At 44.2% G+C, this 26592-nt stretch overlaps 1 protein-coding gene across 4 annotated transcripts in view; it reads left to right on the plus strand.

The window, feature by feature from the left end:
- Window positions 1–26592, plus strand: part of KIAA1549L (KIAA1549 like) — a 259088-nt gene that overhangs the window by 201719 nt on the left and 30777 nt on the right. For all 4 annotated transcript variants that reach the window (XM_019639559.1, XM_019639557.1, XM_019639558.1 and 1 more), the window contains 2 exons: window positions 1120–1337; window positions 9128–9257. In XM_019639559.1, the coding sequence (XP_019495104.1) occupies window positions 1120–1337; window positions 9128–9257 (348 nt within the window). The remainder of the gene's footprint in view (window positions 1–1119; window positions 1338–9127; window positions 9258–26592) is intronic.

The raw sequence follows: 26592 nt of genomic DNA on the forward strand, positions 1-26592 counted from the left end.
GCAACCAGCCTAAAAACATCATTAGGGCCCAGGTTAGGGAGATCTTTGCAAAAGTTAGAAAAAAAATGTGTCCCCTGTTTATGTTTCTTCAAATGCTGTAAAAATAAAACATCTAAGATACAGCTTTGTGTTAGGGAACCTTGGGCCTCAGACTCTAAGCAGATACATGTCTTACCAACTGGGTGAATTTTCCTTTTATGAATTACAGGAATCTTTCCCAAAGATTATTTTAAGGAAAACATAACAATAATACTATATATGGTTATATTAATATAGTTAAGTCTGGTTACAAACAGCACTAATGGTTCCTCATATCATCCAATAAGTGTCAGGCAGATTTCACCATTCAGCTCCATTCGTGGGTGGAACAGCGTCATCATTTGTTATTTATTTAGCATAGTCACCTGCTTGTAACTTTGACAGGTCAGAAGGTATTTTGGCCACATTTCTTTCTATAAGAACAGACTGGCTTTGCCCTATAGAGTAGGAGCTGGTTGGCATTAGTGGCCATAAAAATGTGACTTCAAAATTTCTTCTCTCAACCAAAAATATAGACTAAAAAAAATAAGCTCTCAAATGCAGGTTGATAGAGGAGACACCTTGAGAGCAAGATATCTGCTCCCCCATCCCACCCCATTCATCCCAACTCAACCTCTTCAGAAACTGACCGTCTCATCCAGCTGGGTACCAGCTAACTGGCCAAGGGAGGCCATTGGGTTCCTCGGAACTGGAGCTAGAGTCAGGGCACCCAGATCTGGCTGCCAAGTCAGAGGCTCCCATACAGGGGAGCCATACGGGTTTAGGCGGGATTAAGGCCCATACTAAAAAACTAAAAGCATGGATTCAGACCTAGGCCTGAGCAGACTCAGGTGGGCTAAGGAGAAGGGGGCCCTGATGGAAGGTCTCAGGCAACTGAGGAGGTGCCAGACTCCACGTTCTTTGTGGCCCACTGTTACGTGGGCTGGTCTTGGAATGGATCACAGGTGGGTATGGCTGGTTCAAAGGACCAGACATGAAGCTTAGGACACGTTTTCCTGGAGTGGTGACCCTCTGATAAGAGCCTCCCATCTGTTGGCTGCACTGGGTGAGGTGTGCGCCTGAGACTGTCTCTCTCCCCAGGTGAACAAAGCCCTGAAGCAGAAGTCAGACATCGAGCACTATCGGAATAAGCTGCGCCTGAAAGCCAAGCGGAAGGGATATTACGATTTCCCCGTAGTGGAGACAAACAAGGCTCAGACGGAAAGAAAAAAGATGTATGAAAAAGCCCAAAAGGAAATCGAGCATGTGTTGGATCCAGACCCAGAACTGTGTGCCCCATTTGCTGAATCTAAAAACAGGTGCGGTGTCTAAGGGATGCTCTGAAGGCCGCTGCACCATTGGTGGGATGAGGGCAGAGGATGCAATACAGCCCTGGTCCCTTGGTGTGTTACCTTAGGGCTCCGATTTGCAGGCTGCTGACCGGTCCATGCTGGTCTATGCAAGCAGGTGCTCCATAATGAGCCTGGAAGAGAATAAAATTAAAGCCGTTAAAAAAATACTCAGGCAAACAGCTATAATTGTCCTTTAGCTTAATGATATTTTCAAACCACGGCTGTTTCAGAGCTGGGTGAAGATATAATTACCACCTACCTGTTTATTCAACTTCCAGATCAAGGGACATTGTATTTTTCAATTCTTTTAGTAGCGCTTGCATAAGAAAAGCAAATTTCATGCCTCACCTTTTCATTCAGCTTCAGTAAGTATTTATTTACCACATAGCTACTCAGATCTCCATGCTGCATTCATCCCTTTAATTCATAGATTTGTTCATATATTCAATGTTTATTGTCACCTACTATATATTAATATCAGCCACGATGCAAGATGCTAAATACTGTCATGGTCATCTGTGCTCTTTTTCATTTATTCATTCAACTCAACATTTTATGGAGGACAAGGCAGCCTAATTGCTATTCTTATGGAACTTAAGGTCTAATGGGAGAGAAAGAAAACCACCCCAAAAGTTTATTACTCACAAGTGTGATGGGTATTTGAAATGAGAGGTGCCATTACAGAGGACCTGGCCTAGTCAGGGAGGGTTAGGTATAGTGGTTTGAATTGGCATCCTTCTAAGCAGAGAATAACCTTACCTAATGGGTAAAGAAATAGAGGTGATTAACAAAGCTATACATGCCCATCTTTCTTCTTTTCCTCCCCACCCTGAAGCATTTCCTCAGAAGCATTTTCATGATTCAAGACCGTCCCTTTCAAATACACCATCTCCTTGGCGACAGCATGCTCACAGTCTGACCCACCCCATAGCCTTGGCACACTCACTCTCCATGAACTGGGTGGGACAGGGCAGTTCCTGGCCCGAGTGGGTATTTATTAAAAGTAAAAATGACTATGTGACAGGCTTGGATGGAAGCCACAAAATCAAGCTGGGAGGTAACGGTAAATTTTATGAATGGAACAAACATAATTTATGTTCAATGAACAAAAGAGGAAATTCTAAAGCAGTGCTTCGTTTGCCATACTTCTCATTAGGCTTGGTGGGTATAACAAGCTACTGATGTAAAATTGTGAGAAGGATCACAATGCATGTGTCACCGTGTTGGTAAGTGTAGAAAAAAACAGAAGAAAAGATGGATTTTATGGGGAGGCTAGGGGTTTCTTTAGCTTTTACTTTGCACTTTAAGGCTTTTTACTTCAGCAGTCTTTTATAGACTGGTGCCAAGAAGTTGTTTCTTGGTTTTTCTTTTGTTTTTTGGGGGGGGGTTGGTTTTTTGGTTTCCTGCCAACACTCGGAAAATTCAGAAAATGAATCAAAGATCATGTGCAAATAAGAGGAACTTATCTTGAAAGCTATTTGAAAAATAAATATTTCAGTTGAGGCTTTTTATAAGAATGAACAAAACTTTTTTCTGCAGCGGTGTACCTCCACTGCCTAGCATTGGTTTGGGCCATATTCATTTTTTTTTTTAAGATTTTATTGGGGAATCGGGGAAGGGGAACAAAGTTGCTATCTTTTTTTTTTTTTTAAAGATTTTTATTGGGGAATTGGGGGGCTGGGAACAATGATGGGGAATTGGGGAAGGGGAACAGACAAGTTGCTATCGTTTTTTTTGTTCTTCAGTCTAGTTATGGAGGATGTTGCTTCACTGGCCCAAGTTGGCACCATCATTGCACTCTTCCCGGTGAGGCAGATCAGTCGCCAGCTTCTGGACGGCCACTCACAGCGGCTGCTGGCCGCTCACGCTGGCTGCTGGCTACACACGGTAGCCCATGGCAACCCACTGCCACAGGGGCTGCATCCTACACTGTCGCCGGCGACTCACAGCAGCCCAGCTCCAGGTTGAGCTTTTGTTCAGCATCTTAACTGTAGAGGGCAGTGTCACTGGCCCTCATATGTGGGATCTGAACCGGGGCCCTCTGGCGTCCCAAGCCAGTTCTTAACCATCGCGCCACTTGGCCGGCCCAAAGTTGCTGTCTTTTTGTTCTTTAGTCTGGTTGAGCACATTGCTTCACTGGCCCATGTTGGTGTTATCATTGCACTCTTCCCAGCTGAGGCAGTTGCTCGCCGGCCATTGGACAACCAATCCCTCACGGTGGCTAACGGCAGCTCATGCCAGCTGCTGGCCACTCAGGCTGGCTGCCAGCCACACACGGTAGCTCACGGCAGCCCACTAAAGCCCTGCTGCAGACTATACTGTCGCCGGTGACTCATGTCAGCCCAGCTCCAGGTCGAGCTGTTGTTCATCATCTTAGTTGTAGAGGGCACAGCATCACTGGCCCTCATGTGGGATCCAAACTGCGGCCCTGCTGCTCAGACCTGCTATCCCAAGCCAGCTCTTAACCAACGAGCCACTCAGTTGGCCCCAGGCCATATTCTTAAGTCTCTTTGATGGCCTGCTGATCTATGAGCTAATTCTTAGTAAATGTCAGTTGAAGACATGATTGAGTGACTCTAAAGCATCAAAAATAATGTTAAAAAGTGTTTTGACCAGTTAAAAAAAAATATGGATAACCACAAATTGGATGGGAATGGAAATGAGAGCAAGAAGAGAGGACCGGCCGAGTGGCACGTTGATTAAGAGCTGACTTGGGATGCCAGCTCTGAGCAGCAGGGCTGTGGTTTAGATCCCACATGGGGGCCAGTGATGCTGAGCCCTCTACAGCTAAGATGGTGAACAACAGCTCGGCCTGGAGCTGGGCTGCTGTAAGTCGCCGGCGACGGTGTAGGCTGCAGCCCCTGCTGCAGTGGGTTGCCATAAGCTACTATGTGTGGCCGGCAGTCAGTGTGAGCGGCTGGCAGCTGGTGTGAGCTGCCATCCAGAGGCCGGTGACCGATCTGCATCAGCCGGGAAGAGCGCAATGATAATACCAACATGGGCCAGTGAAGCAACATCCTCCACAACTAGACTGAAGAACAAAATGACAGTAACTTGTCTGTTTCCCTTCCCCCAATTCCCCAGTGCTGTTCCCCTCCCCCAATTCCCCAATAAAATCTTTAAAATAAAAACAAGAAGAGATAGGCTAGGGAAGGAAAGCTTAACAGAGAAAAAGGGAGTGATGGAGACTCATAAGCTCTGTGGTGTTACTCTTGTCACACCCTACTGCTGACTCCAGAGGCTGCCTACTGTGTGTACACTGTAGGTAAGAGCACTCTGATGTTCTTTGTGGCCTGCCCTTCCTCCAGGGGTTGGCATGTGACTTGGGCTGCACAATCACAGCATCATAGCCCCAAGGCCACGTGAACTGGTCAGAAGGTGGGCACATGAGTTGGTCCAATGAGACCGAGTCCCAGGGCTTTTGCTAGAGCAACCAGGAAAGAGGTATTCTCTTAGTACTGAGGTTTCTAAGAAGATAGGATGTACACTCACAGGTTAGATTACCTGTTAATTGCTATTTGCAGTTCACCTCTCCAGAGGTACTGCTCTCAGTGACCTAGCCATTGCGAGGCACAAGGAAGGGAACCACTCACTCTCTAATCCATCAGTAACCAGAATTTTACCCTGAGACCTAAATAAATCAAGTAAAACACAAAGTTTAGATTCCAATGTTGACTTACCCTGAAATCTTTTAGAAGAGTTTTCACGGCTGTCTCTTTAAAGTCAGAAGAACACCCCATTTTTAAGTTATAAATTCTTACCCAGACACAAAGTATGTAATATAAATGAGGCAGACACTGTCAGAGCCCCGCCCCCTCCATCTGCTCCCCTAGCCTCCCGCTGTGCCGTACAGGCCAGCAGTATCCTCCTTACTGTGAACATCCATGACTCGAACTTGAGGGCTTTTTCTCAGCAGTCCCTGATCTTAAGTGTCAGGTAGTCAGTCAATGACAGGGGAACTGATGGATAAACACCCCTGGCAGGAGAATTCTGGGGCATAAGCTACACTGTTGTAATAACCATGTTTCTTAATTTCTGTATTTGATGATTTGACATTTGGGGCCTTGCTGACCCTGGAGAAACTGTCCCTACCAGGAATGTCTACAGCCAATTCCTGGAAAAGTAAAGCACTCACCTACAGGCATGCTTTTCATATGGGAGCCAACAAGCCGGAGCCCATTGTCCAGCTGCCCCCTTTACACAGGGCCCTCCCACTCTGGGCCCCATCGCCCTGCTCGAATCACCGCAGCCAGGTACCGGACAACTAGGGACAGCCTTTATGCCCCAGAGTCTGCTGACATTATTCAAACGATCCAATCCTAAGCCAGCTTTGCCTGCTTCATCCACTCCTTCCCACGGAAACCACAATAAAGGCTCTTGTCCACATTTCCCCCTCACTCTGTCTGCCTTGTGACTGACCCTGGTGCTTCCCCAGGTACCCCCACTCCACCATGGCGTGGCATGCCCTTCCTCCTGGGATCTGTGAGTATAACAAGCTGTCTTTCCAATGGCAGTTCATCTGATCTGTTGATCTTGCCATGCCTGAATAAAATAAAACCTATATCTTGCAACCATTTTCTCCCACACTTCTCCAGTGAGTTTGTGCCCAAAACACTAATCTGCTCTGTATCATACCTTTTGTTAGCCTCCTTCCCTTAGCCTTTCTCATTTCCCCACACCCCAATTTGTGCTTCCTCCAGCGCTCTCCCAGGTAAACCGTTTGCACTAAAATCATCACAGAGTCAATGTCTGGAAGAACCCAACCTAAGGCGAGAACATAAACAGAGTTGCTCTGATGGAGGCAGGACCTCCTCCCCCTCCTCCACCTTCTCTGTGGTTCTAGTCCATCTTTATGGAACCCTAGGGTTCCGTAAAACACAGTCTGAGAACTACTTTCTTATAGTGGGACTAAAATCCAAATCAAATTTATCATTGTCCACCCAGCAATATTTTCAGAGGTAAAAAACTTACTTCTCAAGTTCGCAAGTTTTGAAATGTATTAACTTTTCCAGATGACAGCAAAATACCAACAAGAAATTAATACACCTAATGGAACTCTGTTTGATTAAAATTAAGTCTACCCGAGAGTCTAATTTACTTTTAAGGAGTTACTTGTATACCATGCCCACACTAATGGTCTGGTCAATTGAGATCCATGTGAAACAGCAGCCTTTAAGCTGTGCATCATAATGGAACATTGTCTTTGATGGAAAAGGAGACTGAAGTATACTCCAGTATCTAAGCACTCGCTCGAATTTATGGTTCTTGAAACGGCTTACACAATCTCACTATTGTGTTTCTAATACTTCCAAAACTAACCTACTTAAATGTCAATTACTAATCCTAGTATTTACTCCCCCACCACCCTTATTAGTAAATCTTTTCTAAATGGGCTAATTGGCAACCTCAGGACAGTTGTGAAGTCTCCTTTAAAAAAAAAAAAGATTTGTAATTAGGTCAAGGATGAGAGAATTCTTTCGGATCTCCTTAAAGTGTGAATCACTCAGAACAGATTCTGTTTCACAAGGCTGTGCTCCGTTCCTAAAGGAAGCCTCTAATTGCAGATAACTATAGGGTATGGTTTGTTATTACTAGGTTTAAGCTCATATTAGTCAGGATTCCTGTGGTTGCAAATGATGGAAATCCAGCACAAACTGGTTAAATAAAAAGGGAATTTATTGAACATAATTTAAAGGTCAAATCTTTCGGCATAGCTAGATCGAAGGGGTCATACAATGTCTCCCATATTTATCTTGTTCTCTTTTCACTCTTTGCTGGCTCCCTTTCAGGAAAGTTCTTATCTCATTGTGGCAAACCGGCTGCCAGTGCCTCTAGGCTTATCTCCTAGCTTCCTAGAAACCTCAATACCAAGAGAATACCTCTTTCCTGGGACTCAGTCTCATTGGACCAACTCATGTGCACACCTTCTGACCAGTCAATGTGGCCTTGGGGCTATGATGCTGTGATTGTGCAGCCTGAGTCACATGCCAGCCCCTGGAGGAAGGGTAGGCCACAAAGAACATCATAGTGTTCTTACCAAAAGGTTCTTAGGGTCCCAGGCAAGCAGAAAACACAGGTGCTCACTAAATAGTATTTATAAGCTCCTCATGGTGAGGTAGCAGGTCTATTAGTGTCTGTTTTACTCCTTGGGCTAATTGTAAGGGTAGTGCTTTGCCTTGGCAGTTCTAATGTGTATTCTGGACTAACGGGATGGGACTCATGCTGTGATTATGAAAAGACATCTGTACCTGCCAGGTCTCTAACTTCCCCGCATCATCACTGGGAATAAATAATGCACCCTTTTCACCTTCAATCCCTGAAAGGATAGACTCTTAGAACTGAGACATAAAATAGGTGGTATTTGAGGAGTTCTCTCAAGATAGATTCTCTGAAGTGCAAGTTATTTACAGAAAGAAACTTATCGTTGGATGAAGAGGAAGTCAGTGATTTTATCCTACCTCTGTCACTCTGTAGGATCATATGAAAGTCACCCATCCCCATTGGGCATTACTCCCCACTCAAAAGAGTTGCCTCTTGTGGAAAAATAAAAGTACAGCCACAACCATCATTTGTTGCTGTTTCTTACCCCCCCCCCCTCAAAAAAATTCCTCTGATGCCGAGTGAAACCAGGACAGTGCTGACAAATGTTTGCATTTCCAAGGCGGGGGGGCTGAGTGGAGCCCCTGACATGTTACCCCCTGGGCCTGAAATGCTCTGTGCCCAGATGGCCATGTGGCTGCCTCTAAATAGGTCTCAGCTGAAATGTCACTTCTCCAGAGTGGCCTTCCCTGACCATCCTTTCTGAAGTCGTTCCCATCCTTTTTATCCTCTGTCACATCGCCTTGATTTTCTTTTTTAAGCTGAGCCATCCTGCCACCGGTTGGCAGCTCAGTGGCAGCTCAGCTTGGGCCGGGAATCGAACCACTGTTGCTCAGAGCTCAAACTCTTGAGCGAGCTCTTAACCAACTGAGCCACTCGGCCGGCCCTTCTTCTTTTTCTTACTAGCACTTACCACTCTGAAATTATCCTGTGGGTTGTCTGTCTGTCTCATTAGAATGTAAGCTCTGTCTTGCTTTCTATGGATCTTCATCACGTTCCACAGTGACTGGAACATAGTAGGCACTCAGTAAATATTGGATGGATGGATGGATGGATGGATGGATGGATGGATGAATGAATGGATGAAAGGACAGATGGACAAGCCCCCAAATTGCCTCTTGGTTTATGGCTCCTTAGCCTATAAGGGAATCCACTGGTGAAGGTAGAAAAGAAAACCTGTCAACAGTGTTAGTATTATACTAAGCATCCCATTAGCCACAGGGCTTATTAACAAATCATGGAACCCTTGGTGTGGATTCAGAAAGATTAAAAGGAACAGAGGCTGCTGAGTCAACAGTCAACAAAAGCAAGTTTGTTCTTCCAGTGCTAGCTGTTTTAGAGGGTCAAGGGAACGCCCCTGGCCTTGCCATCAGCAGGATTTTAGATGAGCTTGCAGCGCTGCAATTGATTGTAGTTACCATATGAAAGAGCATTTACAATTCAGCCAAATGGTTACAGCATCTGGGGGGGGAAAATCTTTATTCCACTATTTCTATGGCCCCTGATGGCTGAGGGACAAATAGCATCAATTCTGAGATTTGCGAGGCGCGAGGCAAATCCAACCAAACCCTTCATTGGTTGCCGGTAGTTTGGATCAGTGGAGAATTCCATCTGTCAGGGCATTTGCTGCATCATAACAGTTGTTGAATTTTTTTTAGGCAACAGACGAAAAACTCTGTCTACCGAAGCCGGCAGTCCCTGAATAGCCCGAGTCCGGGGGAAACAGAGATGGACCTTCTGGTGACTCGCGAGCGACCCCGGCGTGGAATCCGTAACAGCGGATATGATGTAAGTCTCTACTGGGCCACGGTGAATACAAGCTTTGCTTTCCCTGAAAGCAAAAGGAATTGAGCATCCCATGTGTTTCTGTTTACTCTATATTTGTGCAATTTAAAAATGCAGTAAGATATTTTGTTTTCTATTCCTTATTGCCTATTTTGCAAAGTAAGGCTACCTGGAATTGCCAGAGTAACAAACTATTGCTAAAAGGATCTTGATTTCTAAATTTGACAATTTTATGAATAGTACATTATTGACCTTTAAACTCAACAGCTATTCTAAATGTCCTTAATTTTTTCTCCCTCCGTTCTTAGGAACTCAGTAGAAACCATGGCCATGGGTTAGAATTCATTTGAACACAAGCTTCTTTTAATTCATAGCAATGTTTAGGAGTTGGATTTGTTCCTGATTTCATAACTCCTCAATATGCCATGGAAACAATGAGATGTCCAACAGAGCAATTTGGTGATTTCATATGATGAAGCACTGCTTATGTTCAGTGATGTCTCCAAACTGCAAAAATTCTTTTAAATCCATCAAACTTCCCCAGATGATGGGTTGCAGGTTGGTGCCTCCTATCAAATTGTTTACGTGTCGATGCACCCGTGAGTTGCACCCCTGTGAATGATACTCTGCTGAGATATTCAGTAAGCTTCACCCTACCCCAGAATTTCAAATGGACATAAATATACTCTTAGGTCTTATGAAAAATGCTTCTTTCCCATTCTCCTAAAACGTTTCTCTTATTACAAATAAAAAATGTTCTGTAACAAGAGCTATGATTCAAATATGTCTGGGTAAAATTTTAGTATAATTTGTGAGGTTGTAATTTGAAAATGACACTTGATTTCTTAAATACACCATGCTAATTTACAGGCAAGGAGATTCCCCCCCCCCCCCCCCCCCGTCAAGATTGGTCATTGTTTTCCACAAAAGCTTAAAATAGGGTTTTTTAAATGGTCCAATTAAAAACAGAGATATTCTACCTAATTTGAATTTCTAATTACCTTCCTTAAATTTAAACTTAATGGTTGTGTTGGTGATGGTACCCTTATCTTTCTCTTTTTCTTTTTTTTTTCCTCATATAAGACAGTTTGATAGTTTAGTTTTGTAAAATTCTAGATGCTTTGAGCAAATCGTTGTCTCCAAATTAAATTATTCAACATTGGTTTTTCTCCTCATGAAACTATTTCTTATACCAAACTCGGTCATCAATTTGATAATCAGCCTGTGGTTAAATATTGGGCATTCGAGTTTTCCAATTAATCCCTCCCTACCAACAGTGAATATTGTTCCCGGATGCTTGTAGTTGAGGGAGCGTTTTCTTCTGCTTGGGCACACCTGAGGTATGATAGGACTCTTAATTAATTTCAAGATTAGTATTTATAGGTTTCTGGTGAGGTTCTAGGCACAGACATTTTTACAATTTGAGGAACTAGGCCAGAGGTTTCCTATTAGTCTTGAAAAGAGAACATTTCAGATTTTTTTTAACCACGTACCATGACTTACAGTACTCAATGCTCTTGGAATGTCGTGTTAGTAAATTACCTAGAACAAAAGAAGAAGAAAGATGATTTTTAAAGAAGGTTGCTCACCCCTCACAAACATGTAAATATTCCACTCATATATTACTTTAAGGCAGCACTAATAGATTTTTTTTAATACACATTTCTTTGAGGTGTGCATGGTATCTCAGAATCATAAGCAAATAAAAGTTTCCTTAAGAGAAAGTGGTCATCTTGGGAATGATTTTAAGAATTTTGACTTTTGACTGTAAGAGTGAAATTGCTTCCTATATTTCCTCCTATGTTTTTGTTTGTTTGTTTGTTTGTTTGTTTTTAGCTGAGCCATCCTGCTACCTATTGGCAGCTCAGCGGCTGCTCAGCTCGGGCTGGACTCGAACCACTGTTGCTCAGAGCTCAATCTCTTGAGCGAGCTCTTAACCAACTGAGCCACTCGGCCGCCCCAACCCTCCTATGCTTTTTATTCTATCCTTATGAAAAGTAGCTATCGTTTACTGACTATACCCTATAGACCAAGTCCTATTCTAGCCTTTTCACATGTATTATTTAACTGAATTTGCACAGTCACCAGTCAAGAAGGTGCTCTCATTATGCCCATTGTCTAGATGGAAAAACCAAGGCACAGAGCGGTTACATAATTTGTCTGCCTACCTCTAGAGCCTGTTCTCTTAACCACCATGCAATATGGCTTCCATGTACACCCACTACACTATACATCTGTCCTCACATAACATAATATATAGTCTATATTTCTGAGTCTCTCGAAGAGGCTAGATGTCAAGTCTCACAAGAATTCTTTCATAGATAACTCACACAAGCAAAACATGGACCAGCAGATAAAGTATAAAAAGAGGAGAGTCATAGTTTTAAACAATGCATTCATCTTCTGAGCTCTTGCTTTTCCAAAAATGCCAAAGTGCTCTTGGCAAAAGAATCCATTAGCCCAGCAGTGAACAGGTCATTCAGTCGGAAACATTCAATCTTCCTACTGGGTCTGGGGAACTTGAAGCCAGGCCAAAATTTCCAGACCTTTCTGCCAGATAAGTAACACCAGGGGAGCCTGCTCCTTGACATGGTAGAAACAAAGCACTGGGAGATTGATTTAACTGTGGATTTTTCAAAAGTTGACTACTTTACAGTCCCAACAGAAAAGCCTACATGTAAAAATGAATGAATAAATAAATAAGCAAACAAAAACAGGTTCCACAAGCAAATCTTAGCCCCAGGAATGATGGCAGCCTGGATTGCTTCAAAATGTTTCCACAGAGCAGGAAGTATTAGGGCCTACAAAAGAGAGATGCTTAGATCCAAGGGGTTTGGGGATCACTGTGTTTTGCACAAGTTCTCAACTTCTTGGTCTTCTTCCTAACAGCTAAGGATGCAACACACTCCTGACAGTATTTATGGCTCATTTGGGTAATGATTTTCTAGGTAAAGGCCTCCCCTTTAGAAGAATACATGATTTTAGAAAGATGTCCAAAACTGGTCACTCTTAAAAGGCCAGACCAGATCATTAAATTAACTTTGGCATTAAAATTAATTCCAGTGCATAAAGTGGATAGATGAGATAATGTCAGCCTAATATTTAAAAGCAAAAGTATCTCTTTCAAAGTTTTTTTTTAATGTTATTTTCCAAGTGAAAATCATATAGGAAATGAAGCAGTGAAGAGAAGAAAACGGCCCAAACGTGAATTCTCAGACAGAATAAAAACCCAAGTGTGGATGATGAATCAGTCTTTGCTCCCAAAGGGAGAGTAATAATCAGATCATTTCCCAGAAATAAAAATGCACCTCCCAACCTTGATTTGTGTTTGGAGTTTAAAAACCTATGACAGGAATGGGGTCAGCTATGTACCTTGGCTATGAAGGAGACTCTGGAACAGATTGTCTGAATTATAACTTTGAAAGCAAATGCTGACCTCTCAGAAGTAGAGACCTTGGCAAGCCACTTTCCTTAGGCTTCTCTCCAGCTCTTTGTCCAAGGTCCCATACCCTGGAGGTACTTAGAGAGCATTCACGGCAGACTGTCGGGTTCAGAATCTAAAATGTGGGCAGTGGGTTGAAAATGTGAAGAAGGATGATTGGTCCATCGATGCATCTCAGAGGCGATACTGAAGGCTCTGCTCTAGCAATCACAACCATCAGTTCTCATTCTAGAGACCTTCTTCGGGGAAATGGTTTCAAAGGTTAGTGAAAACCAGATGATTTTATAACTGAAAAGTATATATACATCTACCAAAAAGGGTACTACATCAGGCAAGGTTGAGCTGCAGAAAACGTCACGCCATTTAAACAGACAAAAAAATGACGGTGAGGAGTTACGTGCTCCCAACAACATTGGAGGGCTGGAGGGATGTCCCACGAAAGACTGAACAAAACCACAGGGCTGGCCCTGAGGAGGGGCTGGTGCCTCTCCTCAAGAAGGTGGGGAAGTGGGCTGTCCTGGAACCCACTAGGAGCCTCATGTCCTCTGTCCAAACTACACACTAGTGCATCTAATAGACAGAACCTAGTATTTCTGCCACAGCCGCCGCCTCGTGGAGGGCCTGAAGTGTAGGTTACCCAGTTGGCCTCAGCACTACAGGAGTACATGCTGCAAAGCCGTTCCCAAATGCCGGTCCACCATCCCCACCACAGGCACCAGAGATAAGCAAGATGAGAGGAGAATTGCCGGGCAGAGAAGTATTTGGGAAGCAGTTGAGAAAACTAGTGGAGGAAATATAGCAAAGGGGAAGATGGAAGTGTCGCTCAGAGCTCGGCCCCCAGCCACCTGCTGAAGGCCCGGGTGCATTGTGTTGTGTGTGATGGGGTGTTTATCTTGCTGGCCTCTCTGGGTGGACTGTGCAGCCCGTTCCCTTTGTTCCAGGTGAGCAGTGGTTACTGGAAGGAGGCCAAAGAATCTAAACAGTGTTTTGATGGGTTCCATTTGCAGGGGAATGAAAAATGATCCAGAAAGCCCTTGACTGCCTGCAATCGCTTATAGCAAGTCAGGGCCTTCTAGATAAATCTGAAAATCTGGTTATTAATGGGAGTCACTGCTGCTCACCCACTGCCACCCCTCCTCCAGCATATCACAGCCTCAGCATGATAGCTGGAGACCAAGGCAAAGCACAGGAGTGTCCTGACACTGTGTGATGTTCCTAGTTAAGGGTACAACCAACTTTTGGTTTCATTAAGAAGCACGTGGTTGGATTTGGGGATTTTGACCTTCACCTCAACCTGCTTGCTGCCCTCAGAACTAGGTGCTCTTATGTTGACCCCGCTGCTACCACCAACCATCCCATTAGCATTCCCCCTAGAGCTATCTTCCATGCTCTCCCATCCAGCTTTTAGTTTCTTTATCCCACCTCTGCCTGCAAGTTTAAATGATTAATAACCCTGGCGTGGTCTGTCACCTCAAGTTCATTTATAGCACATTGTATTTTAGCAGGGGCTTTTAAGCCAATGAAAATATCTGATCACCTGGAATCCGGCTACCTCGGTGAGCCTGAGACAAAGAGGTAGAGCTGTTTGATGGTGAAGGGGGCCTTTTGGTATAGTCCAGATCTCACCAGGTTGGTGGCTGCCCGGAAAAATACTTGTTAACCCCACAAAGATGGAGGCCCCTTGGCAAGCGGGGAGCAGGAGGTGGATTCTTGTTAGCAGCTTTGGGCGAGAGCAGGCCAGGTTTCAGGATGGCCTAGTGACCTCACGTGGAGCCAGACCTCCCCGGCAGGCCCAGGACTTCCCTCGCATGTAGGCAGTTGCCCACTGGGCAGGAGACAAACAACTTCCCTTTTGGTGTGAGCACACAAGTGCCATCTGCTTGCTCATTCTCTCTGATTCCCTGTGGCCTGGATGCCTGCTCTTGGTACCCACCTCTCCTCCTGCTTCTCCTGGACTCTCAGGCCTCAGAGCCTCTTGACCAGGGTGGCCGCTTATTGCAGGCCAGATTACCCAGCATGCTGTTGGTATGGACACCTGTAGGGGAGGGAAGGAAGCGGGATTGGGCAGAGTTAAAAGTTGGGCTATGAGACGGATACTACAAGTCCTCAGCTGATCCCACAGGGAGCTCTGGAGCCCTCAGAGTTGTCCCCAGTTTGTGCGAAGTATCTTGGCTTTTGTACTCTAGTATGAGCAGTTACTGGGTGTCCTTGGGGGAGGCAGCTCTCTTTCGCAAAGGACAATTCCCAGTGAGAGGACTGGCGTTGCCAAATCCTAGCAATGCCCAGGGAAAACAAGGGCAATTCCCAGTTGATATCTGAGGGCCAGCTGCTGGCAGTATGCCTGGCAGTTAGAGGAACACGTCCTACAGTCCTGAGCAGCACAGAATGTCCTCTCCACACTGGTCTCTCCCAACCCTGGTTCTCCTTGGCCCACATGTGGCCTCCAAACCCCCACAGGAGCCAGAGGCCAGCAGTCCAAGGAGAATACCGCTTGGGAATTGCTATCCCTTTTATTTCCTCCAGCAAACATTTATTGAGTGCAGTGGAACCGTTGCATTATATCTGCATTGAATATAGGAAAAGTCAGTAACCTAGGCCTTGAAAGACAAACGAAAAAATAATTTCAGTGTTGCAAAAAATAATTAGCTTTTGCATATATTCTGTTCATATTGTCCATTACAGTTTATATATTTCTTTTTACATATTACTCTATAAGGTGGTTTACATGGGCTATGTATGTTGTACTATGTGGATGGTATGAGGGATTTTTCAAAGGTTTTACTCTACATGAGTTTTGCCTTCTCTGCTGGCTTAGCATCTAAGCCCCACATGCAATTCCATTGTACTATCTGTGTGAGGCTCTATGGAGAAGAGAAAGGTGGATTCATGCCACTGCTTGCCCAAGGTGCTTTCGGGACTAGTGGAAGAGACAGGTAGAGAGACACGCAGTGCCCTATAGCAGTGAGCAGGGATGGGAGCAGAGCATCCCCCTGAAGTTCTGAACCTGTCTGTCTCACAGCCTCTGCCTGACCCAGTCCCCATCACTCACCACTGCTGAAGCCACCAAACAGCTGCCAGAGGAATTCTTCTGAAACACATCCCCTTGTTTCAAATCCTTCAGTAGCTCCCCATAGCTTTAGGGATAAGACTCAAACTCTCAGCTTCTGGCTCAGGACTTACCTGCTCTGGCTGGGCTGGGCACGCCCTTCTAGCTGAAGCTTGCCACTCCGTCAGCACCCCTGGGCTCCAGCCTACATGCCCTGCAAGACTTGTCATGTGGTTGCACACCTCTGTGTCTTTGCACGTTCTCGTCCCTCTGCTCTGAACATCCCTTCCTACCTGCTTCGTGCAGGCCAAGGTTTCTCAACCTCAGCACTAGTGACATTTGAGACTGGAAAATTCTTTGTATGGAGGGCTGTCCTGTGCATTGTAGGATGTTTAGCAGCATCCTTGTTCTCTACCCATGAGATAGATACCAGTAGCACCTCCCGATTGTGACAACCAAATATGTCTCCAGACTTTGCCAAATATACCCTGGGGGCAAACCCATTAGTAGTTGAGAACCACCTGTCTAGACATGCTTTCAGAACTTGGTTCAAACAGTATCTCCCCCAGAATCTTGTCCTTGACCCCATATCTATGGATCTGACTTAGATGCCTATCCTTTGTGTTCCAGCAGCACCTGGGACTCCCCCCAATCATAGCCCTCACTCCTTGTCTTCCATCTGTATGTTTACGTATATTATTTCCCCCATTTGACTCCTCAAGGACAGGAATCATGTTTTATTCATCCTGGAAACCTCAGCACTCGGAATAGGAACCGGTGCAGAGGAGACGCAGTGTCTCTATTTGTTGAGCAGCTGAACAAACAAGTGTGTCAACCAGAAGAGGTGACTCCTGAGCTGAGGCTCAAAAGTATGGGGCAGATTTATAGCCCTGGGCCTTATAAACATTTGATTTGACTGGCTGATCAAAACTGTAGACAAATATATGTTACTGTCTGAAGCTCAGTCTGAATGGTGGTTATCAGTTAGGATGCTCTGTCTAAAATAACAGAAAATCCAGCCCAACTCAAAATGCCTTAGGTCATTAAGGGGGTGTACTGCGCATGGTTTGGTCGGGGCTCCAGCTCCTTGCTCCGCATTATGCAGCACCTCCCTTCTTCGTGTGCGGGCTTCATCTACAGATTGGTTCTCTCTGGTAGGAAATGGCTGCAGCAGCCTCAGGCCTCACATCTGTGTACTACTTTGACCAATGCAAGAGAATTCCTCTCTTCCCAATCATAAAACAAGGCTTATGGGTTTTACTCTAACTGAGGCCAAGTGCCCAGCCCAGGATCAATCACTGTAGCAATGGAGGTAAAGGGCAGAGGGGCTTAAACTGACTGATATAACCCAGTCAGACTTCACCGACGGAGGTGAGGTAGGCTTAATTCCCCCAGACCCGCTAGCTGAGACATGGAAGAGGAGTGGGTGGGTGCTGTGACCATGATAGTACCCGCTACTTAAAGAACATTGGTAGTTGGGCTTTTTAAGGAGCAAAACCAGCGTAATCCCCGCCGCCACTCTTCCCTCCAGTCTCAGCCTCTCATCTTTGGTTGACACTCCATAAAGAGAAAGACCAACATGATGATAAGCCAGTGATCACTGTTCCCGTGAGCTTGGAAAGTCCCGGCTACAGTTAGAGGTTGTGTTTTGGAGGCAGATAGCATGACAAAGAGGGGATTTTGTGAGTCTGTCTGGCTTTTTCCAGAGGTAATAGGAGAGAAAGCAAATGTGAGTTGGCGGTGGGGGGAGCCTGTTTCCTTATGGAATAGTGTTGACTCTCAAGACTGATTCTCTGTCTCCTGGCTGCCTGCAGTGCCAGCTCAGCTAAGGAACTGACAAAAATCAGGTGATGACTCACCTCAAAACGAAAAAGCAAAATAGCTTCCCATGAGAGAAAGCCACTCTTACATGTTTTCTTTCAGGCTGATTCCTTTTTTAAAGGTATTTTTAATGAATTGACTGTGGCTCATATATTCTCAGCATTCACACGCAGTACTGTGGAATGGTTATGCTCATGGCCTCTGGAGCTGGGCTGCTTTAAGGTCCCAGCTCAGCTACTTACTAGCAGTGTGAATTTGGGCTAGTTCAGGGGTCGGCAAACTTTTGAGACGGAAAAGCCAATCCTGTCCCTCACAACAATTTAAAAATTATTCAAGAGCCATAAATATATTTTTACAAATAAGACAATTTAAAAATCCTTTAAAATTTTATAAATGAAACTATGATAGTTTTATTTTCATTTTCAATTTCACTTCAGAGCCACATGTATGTACCCAAAGAGCCGCATGTGGCTCGCAAACCACATTTTGCCAACCCCTGAGCTAGTTACTTCACCTCTCTGTGCTTTGGGTTCCCCATCTTAAAATGGGGATACAGAGGTACCCGCCTATAGGGTTGTTGTGAAAGTTAAATGAGTGAATGCAGAAAGCACACAGAGGAAATTCATTGTTATAACTATGTCTAACAGATTCTATAAGGGATAGAGGGATATACTTTTTTTCTGTTTCTTTTCCATTCTAGCAATTTAGACATTTCAGAACTGCTATGGATTTTCTCACACACCAAAGAGAGGATTGTATTCGTCAAAGGGTGCCTTTCTCCAGCATGATGGGGCTGGAGAAAGGCTCTGTAAAGGGTGCCCAAGAACTTCTTCCACCCATTGCCCCAACACAGGCCACACTTCCAAAGGTGATCTCTAAGGTCACACTTTGCTAAGCACAGGTGGCCAGTGGCTGGAAATCAGGGTGAATGGAGTTTTGTGACTTGCTCAGTAATTGAATTTCCACTGCTCTGTGGAGGGCAACAGGTTAAGGGGGAGAAAAGCAAGAGCATGGAGCCAGTTCCTGACACCCCTGCTCCAGGATGAAGAAGTTTTGCTTTAGGAGCAGTGAGTAATGCTGACACTTGTCCTTTTGCTGATGAAATTGAAGCACCTTCTTTTACCTTTCACTCTCCATCCTCATAATCGCAGTGTAATTATGGGTCACTCTTTGGAAGATTAAAAAATGCCCCTCTTTGCTTAGAAATCTATGAGAGACTGTGTAATGTCTTTCCTACTCACCTAAAACACAGAGACAGCATGCTCTTTTAATATCCCTATAGCTTTGAAGTAGTTGTGGGTCATCCTTTGGAAAGCAATCAGAGTGAAATGAGAAAATTGCCTGAGATTTTTTTTTAATTCCATTTGCACATCTGTTGCAGAAGAGAAGTCATCAAACCATTATTTTGAACCCCCCTACCTGTGCTGAGGGGTACCAATTTCCCTTTGTTGTCAGAGAAGCTTTTGAGATGTAGCCTCAGGAGGAACCACTGACTGCCCTGTACCATGATAGAGCTCCCACAAAAAGGAAGTGAAACCCCTGAAGTTTGGTTCCTTTTTAAATGTCTGTCATTCCTCACTAATGGGCAGCACTTGCAATGGGGTTCTTATAGCCAGAACAGGCATTTAATGGAGAAAAGCAGCACTGTTTTGTGTTGCCCAAAGGACCCTGTTTGGTGGAGAGAAAAATGGACGTGGAGCCAGATCAATTCATCACGGCCAGATGGCCCAGAAATCTATCTTGCTGAAACCCCCCACTTGGTCTTCGAGCCCTTGCTGTGAAGTGGCAGAATTTGTTCAGAATCTGTTCTTACTGGATGAAACTGTGATTGACGCTGAGCTGAAAAATCACTGCCTTGAGGCAAATTTTGGAGAGGGCCTTCCAATTCTTGTGCTCCAGAAAAGAAGTGCCTGAGTGAGGCAAAGTGATATCTTTGTGTATCTTGTGTATCTTGGAAAGTATGACCTTGTGAGACATCTATCCACGGTAGAACTCATAACTCAAGAAATCCTAGAGTAAATGGCTTCAAGAGTCCTTCATTCCTCCTCTTCAACTCCATTCTAAATAAGACTGTCTCATTCCTTTTAACACATGGAAATGTCTTTTACTGTTGAAGACTTTTGAGCAGAAATTCTCCAGGCTACTTTAAGACTAGTTGCCATTCATTCGTGCCACAAGTATTTATTCAAGTCCTATTTGCCATTCTGAGATGCGGCAGGAAACACGACACAGTCCCTGCCCTCGTGGAATTTATATTCCAATGAGGGGCAGATAATAAGCACCTAAGCACAGAGATATACAGCACAGTGTCAGAAATGCTATGGAGGAGCGTAAGGCAAGGCAAGGCAATGGAGAATTACAGACAGTGCTCTTTCTGGGTTGACAGGGCAGGGGCTGTCTGGGGAAGTGATCTTTCAGCAGAGACTTGAAATGAGGGAGCCAACTAGGCTGACCCCCAGAGGAAGAGCGTTCCAGGCAGAAGGAACAGCAAGTGGGAGGGCCCAGAGGAAGACCCAGGCTTGGGGAGCTCAGGGAGACCCTTCTTGGTAAAGGGTCTCAGCTTTGACTCCTTCCTTTACTTCATCCCCACATCTCATCCAGCAAGTCCTGTCAGCACACTTCCAAAATATATCATGAACTATCCACAACTTCTTTGTCTATGTCTACTCTAACCCAAGCCACTGCCATCTCTTCTGGCCTGGATTACTGCAAGAGTCTGACTGACCGCCCATACATTCCAATCACATTTCTCCTCTGCTTAAAATTCTTCCAGAGTTTCTCATTGCCCTTTGAAAATAGCCTAACCTTCTGACCATGGCCTTCAAGACGCTACGTGATCTGGCCCCTGCCTGCTTCTCCAGCTCCAGCTCCTGACAATCAGGGCTTCAGCCACATGGTCCTGTGTATTAGTCAGCTCGGGCTACCATAGCAAAGCGGTACAGACCTGGCAACTTAAAACAACTGAAATTTTTTTTTTATAGTTCTGGAGGCAGGAAATCTGAGACCAAAGTGTTGGCAAGGTTGGTTCCTGCTGCGGGCAATGAGGGAAGGACCTGTGCCAGGCCTCTCGCCTTAGCTTGTGGATGGCCATCTTCTCCCTCCTTTGTCTTCCCTCTTTACATGTCTGTGTCCAAATTTCCTCTTATTATAAAGACACTAGTCATATTGAATTAGGGACCACTCTAATTACCTAGATAGAGACTCAGTCTCCAAATACAGTATCATTCTAAGACACTGAGGATTACGACTTCACCATATAAATTTGGGTTGGAGACACAATTCAGTCCATAACAGATACCTTTCTCTTTTTTTCAAATACTACAAGCTCTTTCCCATCTCAGGATTTTTTTCATAAGTTTCCCTATGATGGTCACATGGCCAGCCCCTTTTTCAGGGTCTCCAAAAATGTCACTTCTTCATATAGGCCTTCCCTGACCATCCTCATCAAACTAGCTATGTTGCCCAACTCATTTTGTTTGTTTTCTTAAGGCAAAATTTGTACAGGTCTTTAGTGTACAATTGGATGAGCTTTGACAAATGGATATACTATTGTAACCACCGATCTAATCAAAATATGGATTTTCATCACCTCCAGTAAGTTGCCTCATTCTCCCTTTGAGTCAGTCTTCACCACCGTTACCCTCAATTGGCAACCACTTTCCTGATACCTACCATCATAGTATTACCTCTTCTCGAACTTTACATAGATGGAATTATTCAGCGTGTATGCTTTTGTGTCTGACTTCTTTTGCTCAATATTTATCTATGTTGTATGTATCAGTAGTTTATTTTTTTATTACTGAGTACTACTCCATTCTATAATTATACCGTTATTTGTTTATCCATCACCTTATTATTGGATATTTGGGTTGTTCCCAGTTTGGAGCTACTAGGAAAAATTGCTATAAACATTTTCATGTAAAACTTTATGAACATGTGAGCCATGGTCTGAATAGTTGCATTCCCTCCGAATTCATATGCTGAAATCCCAACCCCTAATGTGTTGGTATTTGGAGGTGGGGCCTTTCGGGTGTAATGAGGTCATGAGTGTGGAGCCCATGCTTGGGATGAGTGCCCTTATAAAACAAGATCCCACAGAGCAGCCTTACCCCATGTGAGAATACAGTGAGAAGTCTGCAGACTGCAATAGGGCCCTCGCCTGACCCTGCTGGCACCCTGATCTTGGACTTGCAGCCTCCAGAAGTGTTACATACCTCATTGCTGAATACCACTACGGTCACCTTCGAAGCACTCCCCTTGGGAAGCTCTGCACCGATGCCAGTGCCTAGTCCACCCTTCAAAGCAATTTTGGAATTCTTTCTGGAATTCCATCAGAGCTCTCATCCTATTACCCTTGATATCCTGAATGTCATCAAAATGTCTTCGTTTCAATATTTCCTTTATCTTCAGATAAAGAGAGAAGTCATTGGGGGCCAGATCAGGTGAATAGGGAGGGTATTCTAATACAGTTATTTGTTTACTGGCTAAAAACTCCCTCACAGACAGTGCCCTGTGAGCTGGTGCATTGTCGTGATGCAAGAGCCCTGAATTGCTGGTGAAAAGTTCAGGTCATCTAACTTTTTCATGCAGCCTTTTCAGCACTTCCAAATAGTAAACTTGGTTAACTGTTTCTCCAGTTGGTACAAATTCATAATGAATAATCCCTCTGATATCAAAAAAGGTTAGCAACATCGCTGTAACAAGTTCACAAACTTAATTGCCAGACCTCGTATACACATAGGTATGTATGTATATGTTCTGATTATAAAATCATGACCCAAGTGGCTGGGTCTGAGAGAGTATTTATATCAACAAAAGTAATTTTAAAATACTTCTCCTCCCTTGCTCAAGTTGCCCGGTAATCCTTTTAAAATTCCCTTAATTCCTCTTGCATTTACACTCTATAGCTGCTTCAGCACCTCTCTCAAAATCCCCATCAAAAAATCGTGTGGCCCACACCCCACCTCCCTCTTTGCCTCCCCCACTTCCTATTCTCCACCACAGAAGCTAGAGAATCTCTGTGGCAAATGTTGGGCCCTCAGAAGAGGAAGAGGGGAAAATTGACACTGTCCAAACCAGCATTCCCTGCAGTGGCTTGGGGTAGGGTACGGACCGAGGGGGAAGAGTGTTGGCAATGCTCCAGCACTCCTAATAGTCATCCTATTTCATACGCGTAGAAAACACCTGGAAGGACACGCATGAAGATCAAAATGTTAACACTAGTTATTTCTGGCTGTAGGATTAGAGTGGATTTTAATTTTCTCCCTTTTGCTTATCTGTGCTTTCTCATTTTCTACCATGAACAGACTATTCCCGGATTAAGTTTTTAGAATCTTTATTGCAGTGTATCTTGATTCATTCATAATATTGGTTTGTCGGAAGAGTTATGACGTATTTTTTCTGTTTTTCATTGTAAAAATGTGTCATGACTTTTCCGACAACCCAATAGTTTTTAAAATAATAGTTCCTCAGTACTTCTCGGGAGCGTGCAGTTGGAGCAGCAAGTCTGTATGGTAAACTCAAGGAGGTTTAAAAATTTTTCTCTGTCCCAGATATGGCCCCCCAACATTGTACTCAAACCAACCATCAGCCATCACTGGGAAGTTTGTCTTTGCTCCTATCTCCCCTTTTTTGTCAAAAAAAAAAAAAGCGAAAAGTATTTTCAGAAATGTGCAAGTTGGGAAGAAGCAATTGAGGCAAGTTAAGCCAGTAAGCGTGATATGCCTTATCTGGAAAATGGGTACAACCATACAGCCCTTTAGGGATTAGTGAGATAACACATGTGGAAAACTCAGCACAGGGCTGGCACATCACAGGTCCTCAAGTAGATTTGAACACCTGTTAGGTTCTCCCACTTGATAATTTCTGGCTTCATTTTAGGGCTAGGCCCTGGATTGGAGGCTGTGGATGTAACAATAAGACACTGACCCAGCCCTAAAGGAGCTCCCAGTCTTTGGGAGGAGGCAAATAACCACAATAATGATAGCAGCTAATATTTGTTAAAGGCTTATTGGCTGACACTGTTCTAAGCACTATATCTGCATATTGATACTTTTCATCTTTATAGTAATCTGTGAGGTAGATTATCTCAATAATTATTTTATAGTTGTTTTCCTGGTCTCAGAAGTCTGTTCCTCTCTCTGTCAAAGCCCATATCTGTAGTATGGTAATGGATCTGTTTATATTGGGTTGTCGTAAAAGTCATGACGCATTTTTGCAACAAAAAACTTAGATAAAATACATCATGACTTTTCCGACAGCCCAATATATATATACAGTGGGTAATATATATACAGTTGGGTGCTGGAATTAGACTCCCTGGGTTCAAGTCACAGCACCACCAATTATGGGCAACATATTCAATCTTTCTTTTTTTTTTTTTAGCTGAGCCATCCTGCCACCTGTTGGCAGCTCAGCGGCAACTCAACTCGGGCTGGACTCGAACCGCTGTTGCTCAGAGCTCAAACCCTTGAGCGAGCTCTTAACCAACTGAGCCACTCGGCCGGCCCTTATTCAATCTTTCAATGCCTCAATTTCTTTATCTGTACAATGAGGATAATTTTAGTTTTTACCGCCTAGATTATTGTAAGGAAAAGAGTGAATATTTATAAAGCACTTAGAATAGTGTCTGGCACATAGCTGCTAATAAATGTTAGCTGTTATTGTTGTTGTTATTTGAGTCCTATAGATTGGGAGCTCCTTGAGGGCTGGGTTACTAACTTATTCATTGTTGTATCCTCAACTCCCAACCCAGGGCCTGGTACAGGGTTGAAATCAATAATTATCTGTTAAGTAAAAGAACAAACTTATTAGTGTTCACATGTTTCAAGATGGGGAGGGAGATGACTGGGTGGGGATGGTTGAGGGGGGTTGCTCTGTAAGTAGACATCAGATTCTGCCAAGAATGATGATAGTAGAGGAATCTGAGCCCTTCTACAGCAGATAGAGTCCAAGAAACAGTACATGTGAAAACAAGCAGGGGCTTCACAGACCACAGTTCAGCTCTCCTATTTTACAGATGGGGAGCTTGAGGCTTAGGGCGTCCATTGACTTACCGGTGGTCTTGCAGCTCATTAGCATTGGAGGAAATTTGTTAGGGAAAGTGGGCCCTTTATCTTAAGTTCGAATTCCACCCCATTGGCAATTGGACAGAATTTTTTATTTTGGTTCAGTTTCACAAAGCTTTATTGAATGCCAAGTGCCTTGTGCTAAGCTCATGAAAGACAGAGATGAGGTGAGCTCAAGGAGCATCCAGACTTGGGCAAGATAGACATTAAATAAGCAAATTGAGTGTGATGAGGGATCAGCCTAGGGGACAATGATGGCTCATCTTGTTTTCATTTATGGATGTCGAGAAACTGAAAAACCAAGTGAGAACAATGGGAAAACAGTTCTTTAAATCAAACCTGTTGCGGTCATGCTTGGGTTATGACTCTGGGCCCTCCAGTAAAGGGACCCCCTCACCCCACAAGCAAAATGGAAACTCTATGGGAGGAGGAGGAGGTTAATTTTCATTGGGGCATTATGGGGTAGATGAAGTGGGGTCCTGCAGAAAGTGTCTCCACCTCCCCAACAAAGGTAGTATCTCCCCACCTGCCTTACTCAGAAAACCCCCAACCCAGCACAGCCACACTCCAGGGTCCCTGGGAGAGTAGGAAAGCAGGCAGTTATTGCTAAGAACTATACTTGTGCCCTGCTTAAGCAAAAACCTGATATAAATTCACATAATAAAGATCCACCAGTATGACTGAAATGCATAGCATAGCTCAAGGGTGGGAAAAATCATAGCTCACCCCAGTGCCATTAATCTTGCACCTGGGAAGAATTTAGCATTAAGCATCCATTATTTATTAGGGAGACTGGGGATGTAGGAGGAAGGGCAGTGTGTGGGTAGCAGCCAGCACTGATGAGGAAACGTCAGAGGGAACGTGGAGCAGCAGGACGTGCAAGGGACAGGAACTGGGAGAACCAGGCTCTGCCACTGCTGCCTCTAGGTGACTTTGGCTAAGTCACTTAACCGCTTGGGCCTCAACCTCCTCATCTGTGAAATGGGCTCCAATTAAATGGCCTCCTAACGTCCCTTCAGACTCTGAGATTCAGCTCAGAATGTTCTGTGCATAGTGAAGCAAATGTTTTTCAGGAGCTGCATTCACTACCCTGGAAGGTATCACCAGGCCTTCGGGAAGGACATTGCCCTAAAGGTCCCCAAGGCAGAAGAGCCCCAGCGCATCCCCCAGCCTGTCTGCGGGCATGCACCCAGGCATGAAATGTCTTTGAGGTCTTGTTTATTATTGTGAAGGTGATTTTCCAGTCTACTCCATTATCTATCCTTGCTTGTGTTAATATAAAGATACTATCCAAAATCACTTACTGTAGAGATGTTTGTTGATTAATCTAGACTTGAAGGGTGCCAGAGAACCTTGTCTTTTGACCTTGAATCATAGCCAAGCCCTAACTCTGGATGATAACAGGAAATGTCTAATTTCTTTTCTGTGCTTTCTATATTTTTTGTTTCTTCTCTTATGAGCAAATGTGTAAAATATGAAAAATAATGAAGTTCTGACCTTTCATGTATAGATATTAAGAAGGGAAGGACTTCCTTTATGAATGTGTTCCCTGATGACATTTTCTTGCTGCACTTATTCTTATATATTAGAGTGCTTTATCCACAGTCATTACATGAGAAGTAAGTGCAATTGAATGAACGAAAGTAACAATGATGATTACAATGACAGCAGCTATTATTATTGTGTTTTTACCATGTGCTACTGTTCTAAACTCTTTATTATATGTATCATCGTTTTTTTGCTTTTGTTTTTGTTTTTTTAAAGATTTTTATTGGGGAATGGGGTGGGAACAGACAAGTTTCTGTTGTTTTGTTCTTCAATCTAGTTGTGGAGGACGCTGCTTCACTGGCCCAAGTTGGCACCGTCATTGCGCTCTTCCGGGGCGAGGCAGATCAGTCGCCGGCTTCTGGATGGCCGCTCACTGCGGCTGCTGGCCGCTCACACTGGCTGCTGGCTACATAC

The sequence above is a fragment of the Hipposideros armiger genome, unplaced genomic scaffold (genome assembly GCF_001890085.2).
Source record: "Hipposideros armiger isolate ML-2016 unplaced genomic scaffold, ASM189008v1 scaffold_44, whole genome shotgun sequence".
Taxonomy (NCBI): domain Eukaryota; kingdom Metazoa; phylum Chordata; class Mammalia; order Chiroptera; family Hipposideridae; genus Hipposideros; species Hipposideros armiger.